General features: G+C 35.3%; 1 protein-coding gene across 1 annotated transcript; it reads left to right on the forward strand.

Moving 5' to 3' along the window:
* Positions 1-5099: 5099 nt before the first annotated feature.
* On the forward strand, positions 5100-7559 carry LOC132172199 (protein SHI RELATED SEQUENCE 1-like). The gene is made up of 2 exons (XM_059583652.1): positions 5100-6401; positions 6907-7559. The coding sequence occupies exons 1-2, from the start codon at positions 5780-5782 to the stop codon at positions 7293-7295; spliced, it is 1011 nt and encodes a 336-aa protein (XP_059439635.1). The 5' UTR covers positions 5100-5779; the 3' UTR covers positions 7296-7559.

A 7559-nucleotide genomic window follows, 5' to 3' on the forward strand; every position in this document is an offset into this window, starting at 1 on the left:
ACCACAAAAAATCCAAAAAGAAAATAAAATAAAGCGGCATGCTGCATAGTACTACCTACAAAAAGTCAAATATTTGAATTTTATCTTAGGGTGATTAATTAGAATTGAACGAAGATTAATTAAATTTTATAAGTAGGATGGTCCTACTGAACTTGAAGGAGGTGGACTAATTAGCCGAATCCATCACTCTCATCAATGTCCATGCGTCACATTTGGGTGTGATTAGCAGACTGGCTACTAAGCAAATCACCCTCGATCTTTTGACAATCGTGATAAATCATACATGTCACATTTTTGTCACTTCTTACTTTCCTGGACATGAATTATTGACGTAAATTCTAATTCTTGACGTTAAATCTACTCTAGGTTAGTTAGCTCATAGTCATAGCTTCAACAAAACATATTAAGCAAAAAGCATCCACTAAAAAAGATTGAAAAAAAAAAAGTTATCCAGTAAAGTGAATTAGGATTCGAATTACACTGCAAATCAATTCCCTGTAAAGAGGAGATTGTGGCGTTTACTCGTGTCTCATCTGAATTCAAACATCGCGGAAGTTTCCTTTTTTTTTTTTTTTTTTTAATGCTAATTAGTAATTTATAGGTAAATTGCAATCACTAGGAATGAGAATGAGCATCAAGACAGAACTAGAAACCTTAAAAAAGTTAACAAAAACAATGGTAAAATTGGTAACCATCGATTGCAATATTGAGTGAGATGGAAGTAAACTTTTTATGGCAACTTTTCATTTTGTAGTTAGACTAAGGTTAAGGCGTCATTGTCAACTTTTTTTTTTTAGTTACAGCTGGTTCGCTGAATCGCCTTTCTTTTTTTTTTTTTTGGTTTAAAGTTATGACGACATCACAATGGTTACATCCAAGGAAATAATCAGAGAATAAGAGTGAGGCTATCAAACAAAATTGCTTCAGTTTTGGGTCATTTTTATTATAGAGGCTTGACTTTTCTAGCAGGCATTTGACAATTTGTACGAGATTTGTTTCTTAAAATGTCGTATCTGATTTTTTTTTTTTTTTTGTTCTATTAAAAGTGGGGGGAAAGAAATACATTTAATATATTAAGAATAATAATAATAATAATAATTATTATTTTTTTCATATGAGGGAAGATCGATCAATCCACGTCATTATTGATCAGTTTTGTGTTTTCTCGTATCTTTCTCAACCTTCACGTTTAACACGTTTTACTAAAATCTCAATGAAATCATTAATTTGGACTATATATGGTTGATTGATGTTAAATTACAAAACAAAAATTATTAGACCTTGTTTTTATATGCGTTTGATTTCACTTTTTGATCACATAAAGTGACGTCGTGATGCAGATCGATCTATCCACTTAAGTGATAATTGATGAGAGACCCAGCTACCTTCAGATTTTTGCTACACTTGTTAACATTTGAATGGGCAAATGTTATCTTTTTGTTAGAATGGAAATCGAGCTATTTGATAATCATGCGTTTCCTCACTATATATGATATATGCCATGTGCAACATGCTTTGAAAATCGAGCTATATATATATAAACTAGTTGAATAAGCCCAAGTTCAATGTAATACGTATGATATGATAATCTTCTTTTATTTCATTTATTTTACGGTTCAAATTAGATATTTCACAACATCATAGTATATTTGTTGCTTATGTTATTAAGTCATTTAATATTTGTAAGAAACATAATACCGGTCATTTACACAGTTAGATGTGTTAAAATATAATCAAAACTATAAAATGGTTTATTTGGAGTGGGATTGGGATTGGCAATAATGCCTATGGAACAGTCAATAAATACATAGACAATTAAGAGGAATTGCTAGGTGATTGGTGGAGACAAAAGAAGAAATACAAAAAAGAAAAGAAAAGAAGAAAATGCTTTGTATACCAAATGTATGATTCACTTCTGGGATATACCTACAAGCACTTAGGCTTGGATTTGCAATTTGGGAAGCCCTACACTTGAATAGCTTGAAATTTCGTGTCTTTTGATCCAGCTTTCCTTTATTGTCCCTTCTGCTTGGTTCCTTAAATGTTAAAGGAATGCTAAAAGCAAAAGGCCATAAATTCTAACCATTCCAGCTTTTAAGTGACAAGTCCAATCCATTCAATTTCAAGGAGAACTTAGAGAAAACGATTCCAGCTTCCATGGAATTTGTTCCACGATCGTCTCGGCCGACCCTCTTTCCAAGGCTCGGTTCACTTACAAATTTCTGACGTTCTTTTCGGGGCTTATTTCAAAAGTCCATTTAAAATTTCATTGAATTATAAATCACATAAATGTATTAATCCATATAAACTAAAACATGTTACAATCTTTGTTCCCATATGTATATTTTAAAATGAAAAATATAAAGAACAAAAAAAATTGCGAAAATAAACTTGGATTGTGATTATCAAAGCATTAATAGAAAGTTAGTAAGAATCTTTAATATTATTAGTGTTATACCCCCACCCACCCCCCACATATATAGAGCAGAAACCCGTTTAGAAGTGCCTTAACAATTAACGATTTTATAAACTATTGGACACTAAGCAAAAATAAGCTTCAAGATGACCGTTGTGATTTTACACTTTGGTTTGGACATCGAATATATAATTGCTCGTAAAATGCTATATATATATATATAGTCGAAACCCCTTTAGAATTGCCTTAAAATTGTGACATGTAATACCTATATATTTTTGATCAATAAAGATTATTTTTGCCAATGAAATCAAAAATACCTAATCATTATGTTGAGTAAAAATCCGACAATCTATACAATTATATGTTTAAAAAAACCAAAAATAATTCAATGAAATTTTTGATTAATAATCTTTATGCCTTTTCAAAAATCGGTTATTTATTATTTTTTATTAAACGACTAAACCCATGCAACTTAAATTTTTTTGAACTGTTTTATTTTTATTTTTATTTTTTTAATAATAATGCAATGAATTTTTTTTCTATTTTGTTTATACGTCCTATCATTTAGTTCATCTAATTCAACTATAACATATCTATAATATTATGTTATATACATATTAAAGTGATTAAACATAATAATACATAATAATTTGATTTGTATTATTTGTTTTCTTATTTGATTCGGACATTGATAATACTTAATTTATGAAATAATTTATATATGAAAAACTCTTGTAATATAATTAAATGCAAAATTACGCTAATTTAATGACCGATTTTTAAAGTAAAAATCGGTTCACTCTTAGAAAATTGGTTCACAAATTCTGTCTTAAAAAATCGGTTTAGCATTCAAATAAAAATGATTCACACCATATGTTCCAATATTAAGCATTTCTGAGTATGATTCAACTTTTATGTATATATATAACAGTAGTACTAACAAGGTATTCTCTGTGAAAGATTGCACCAAAAATATAAGTGGACCAGAAAATTTGATAATTACTTGTACTGCTAACAATCCCTGTCATAGGCCTCATCCACCGGTTCTGCAGGCCGGCGGATTCCGTAACTCATATTTATCAAAATTGTCAATGATGGAGCAAAGTTACACGGAGATGACCAACAATAATCACCCTTATTTTTCAAATAGTCAACACCATAAGTTTTTTCCCCTCTAGAAAGTGCACAGCATTTAAGAAATAACGAAATGGTCCCCCCCCTCAAATAAATAGCTTGCAATAAGCAATATAGATGGTTAATGCATGAGAGAAAGATTCGATGGAACTCATGGTTTCGGCCCTTATTCGAGCAAGTGAGTCTTATTCAATCTTCTCTCCTAAAGGGGTTCTCTCCTAAAGGGGTTCACACCAATTCAAACATGTGAGTCCTATCACGCCTTCTCCCATAAGTCTATACCAACAATTTATTGTCCGATCGAAATTTTTTTGAACATGCTAAAAATGGAATAAAAATTCGGTGTAATCTTATAGAAAGCGTTTGAGAGACTTCACATGTTAGAACAAGTGTCTAAAGAACCCAAGTTGTCGGCATATATGAATCCGGACTAGGAAACCCTATTGAGCTCTCTTCTTGTATAGGATATAAATTCCTGAAAAAAATGTATTAGTTATAAAAGAAAAAAGAAAAAAAGAAGAAAAAGGTACGAGGAGGTGGCGCTGTGTTCCCCTCTATTGCACAACATGCACACAGATATGATTATCTTTTGGAAATTCGAAAAATACGCCTCTTTTTCACTGCCCAAATCTCTCTACATCAATAAACAATTCAGAAAATTAAAAAGGATTTAATACGGTGTTGGACTTAATTTACTCTGCATTAAAATTTTTTTGGTTGGACTGGAGAATCCTATTCACTAAAATGCCCTCCATGCAGACAAATGTCAGTAGAACAATGCCCTAGAATTTACTTTACAGCTACACCTTTATGTAAAAAACACTTTTTTTAATCAAGTATTTTATTTTATAATAATAAAAAGTAAAAAGTTGTTGAAATTGGATTGAATAAGTTAAAATTCTATTACAAAACAAATTAGAGATGATAAAATTAATAAAGATAAATATTCTTTAAACACCAACAACTATTGGTTCTACACCCTCCTACTCACATGGCAGGATTTATAGATATCATTATTCCAATAATATAGAAATTAAAAGTATAACACTGGTTTGGGAGGTTTATTTGCTCCAATCAATTTAGAATAAGTGGGATCTGCAAGCTTTTTTTTTTTAAACTGTTGGAATTTTGTATTATTTAAACAAACTAATAACAAAAAAGAAATCCCAATTCAAATTCATATGAAATGTATTAATGAGGTAGAGCATCACATTTTTCGTTAGAAATAAATCAAAAATATAAAATTGAGAAGAAAGATTATTTCGTATTTTAGTTTAATTAACGTGATGGATAATTGGTTATCATGGATGGAAAAAGAAGAAAACAATAAAATAATAAAAACAAAAACAAAATTTGTTCATTAAAGGGAGAGTCACGAAAAAGCAGCGGGTTTTCCGGTGCAAAGGACGAATAAGGAAAAGCTTGTGGTTCGACACGTGGCGGAGCGTTTGATGGTTAGATGAGCACGAGAAATTATGATCGGTTGATTCATTCCATTTAAGATTAGATCATAAAATCCACAAAGAGAGAGAATTCATAGAAGGAAAGAGAGAGAGAGAGAGAGAGAGTTGTTTTAAGTTTACGGACACAAGAGGCACTGCTCAGAGCTAAAAAGCTCATCACCTGCAGAGAAATCAGAGAGAGAGAGAGAGAGAGAGGGAGAAAGAAGGCAAACGGATGCGTTGGGAGACTTAAATTGGGGAGCAGCGCGGTGCAGAGGGGGCATGGCGGCGTTGCAGAGTTGTGTGAGATAATAGCTGTGCGAGTCTGTGTTGTTCTTTAAATGCTTCCGAAATTCGTTTCGGAGAAGAAGGAAAGAAAGGGAAGGGAGGGAATTCATGGGTCGATTAACACTAAGCAGTAACCAGCCAAAGTCTTTTTCCCTGACGAGCTAGAGCTGCAATTAACCCCTTCCCAACTACACAGACACAGACACAGACACAAACACAAACACAAAACACACTCTTTGAGAAAACAGTAAAGCTAGAAAAACATATACACAAGAACAACAACACTCGTATACAGGTAGCAAGCAAGCAAGCACAGAAGAAGAAGAAGAAGAAGAAGAAGAAGAAGAATTCTCAACGAAAGACAACAAGGGCAGAAAAAAAGAGGAATTGAAGAATACCCATTTGGTATTTGGGTGCTGATTTTTGGCGAGAGTGGAGCTTCTGATATGGATTGTCTGTCACAATTGAGGTCCTGGTCAGGCTTAGAGGAGGAAGAATGGCTGGGTTTTTCTCATTAGGTGGAGGAGGAGGAGGAGCGAGGAGGAGCAGCCAAGAAGAAGATCATCATCAGCAAAGCGGCAACAACCCTCCAACAGAGATTCCCCCAGAGAGCTTGTTCTGGTACAAGAATGAAGATGTGGCAGCGTACAAGGGTTTCGAACTATGGCAACAGCAACAGCAAGAGCAAGTACTTCTCCAACAACGGCACCATCAACATCTTCAACAAGATCTCTACACCTCAGCGGCTGGGTTAGGCGTGGGCCCCAGCAGGAGCTCAATCAACGTCTCTGATGAGTCGCCTTCAAGATCGGCACTCATGATGATGAGGTCCACAGGAGGAGGGGTGAGCTGCCAGGACTGCGGAAACCAAGCCAAGAAGGACTGCGCTCACATGCGGTGCAGGACTTGCTGTAAGAGCCGAGGATTGGACTGCCCAACCCATGTTAAAAGCACTTGGGTTCCGGCTGCCAAGCGCCGCGAGCGCCAACAACACCTCTCTGCTTTGCAGCAACAACAACAACAACTTCAGCTCCACGGAGGAGGAGGAGGAGAGAATTCCAAAAGACAGCGAGAGAATCCCTCTCTCGCCTGCACTCGTTTGCCCACTAGCGCGTCAGGTACCATTCCTCTCCTCTTATTTGTTTTTTTTTTTTCCTTTTTTTTTTCTTTTTTATATTTATATAATATTTCACAGACACTCACAGTTCTACTGATTGACTCGTTGAAAGGATTTCCTAGACGCATCCAGAGAGAATTATATGAGAGAGAGAGAGAGAGGGTTTTGGAAGTATACCCAAACAAGACGTATACCGATTGCGTGTGTTGAAATCGACCTCCATAGTAAACCCCATCAGCTTTCTATCCCTTTTCCTTTTCCAAAATACTGTTATTCAGTAATCCTGACGAATAGATTGACGGGGAAGAAACTGTTTTTCCTCTTTGTGTGTGCGTCTCACGCTCAGTGTGTGGATATCTGTGTATGAGCGGGTGTGCTTGCTTTTATGTGCCATCTTTTTTTTTTATTTTTTATTTTTTTATTTTATATATATATATTTATTTTGTATATTTATTCATTCACTCTTCCAAATGATCTAATGGTTTTTGGTTGGGATCATATTTTAGGGTTAGAAGTTGGACATTTTCCGGCGACAGTGAACTCTCCAGCTGTTTTCCAATGCGTACGAGTGAGCTCTATTGAAGACGCAGACGATCAGTACGCGTATCAGACAGCTGTGAACATAGGTGGCCATGTTTTCAAGGGCATTCTCTACGACGTAGGCCCCGAAACCAACTACTCCGTGGGTGGGGAGAGCTCCTCCGGGGGTGGCGGAATTCAACCTCTCAACCTTATTGCCGGTGCCGCCACTACCAGTGCCGCCACAGCTGCCGGTGGTGGCGCCGCTGAAGTGGCTTCGTCTGCCATGGCACTTCTTGATCCTTCTTCTCTATACCCAGCTCCGCTTAACTCCTTCATGGCTGGTACGCATTTCTTCCCACCCCCAAGATCATGAAAACAAACCCACATTCTTCCATCTCTCTCTCTCACCAACTTTTCTCTTTGCCGGCAATATTTCATAATATCGATGATCATGTAGTAAATTTGACAATCATTCAAGTAGGAGTAAAGGCAACTCAAAAAAAAAAAAAAACAATGTACGAGCGGAAACGAGGAAGATGTTTGTTTTTGTGCAAATCTCAAATCCTCAACGAAAGTTAAATTATTGTTATTGTTCTTCATTTCGTTGAAATGGTAACTTGTTTCTGTACGAAATGGG

The sequence above is a fragment of the Corylus avellana genome, chromosome ca2 (assembly GCF_901000735.1).
Source record: "Corylus avellana chromosome ca2, CavTom2PMs-1.0".
Taxonomy (NCBI): domain Eukaryota; kingdom Viridiplantae; phylum Streptophyta; class Magnoliopsida; order Fagales; family Betulaceae; genus Corylus; species Corylus avellana.

Bases quoted from the DNA above. Each gene is read 5' to 3' on its own strand.
- LOC132172199 (XM_059583652.1), top strand. From the start codon at position 5,780: ATGGCTGGGTTTTTCTCATTAGGTGGAGGAGGAGGAGGAGCGAGGAGG. The intron at 6,402-6,906 runs GTACCATTCCTC...ATCATATTTTAG, and splicing joins TTTGCCCACTAGCGCGTCAG to GGTTAGAAGTTGGACATTTT.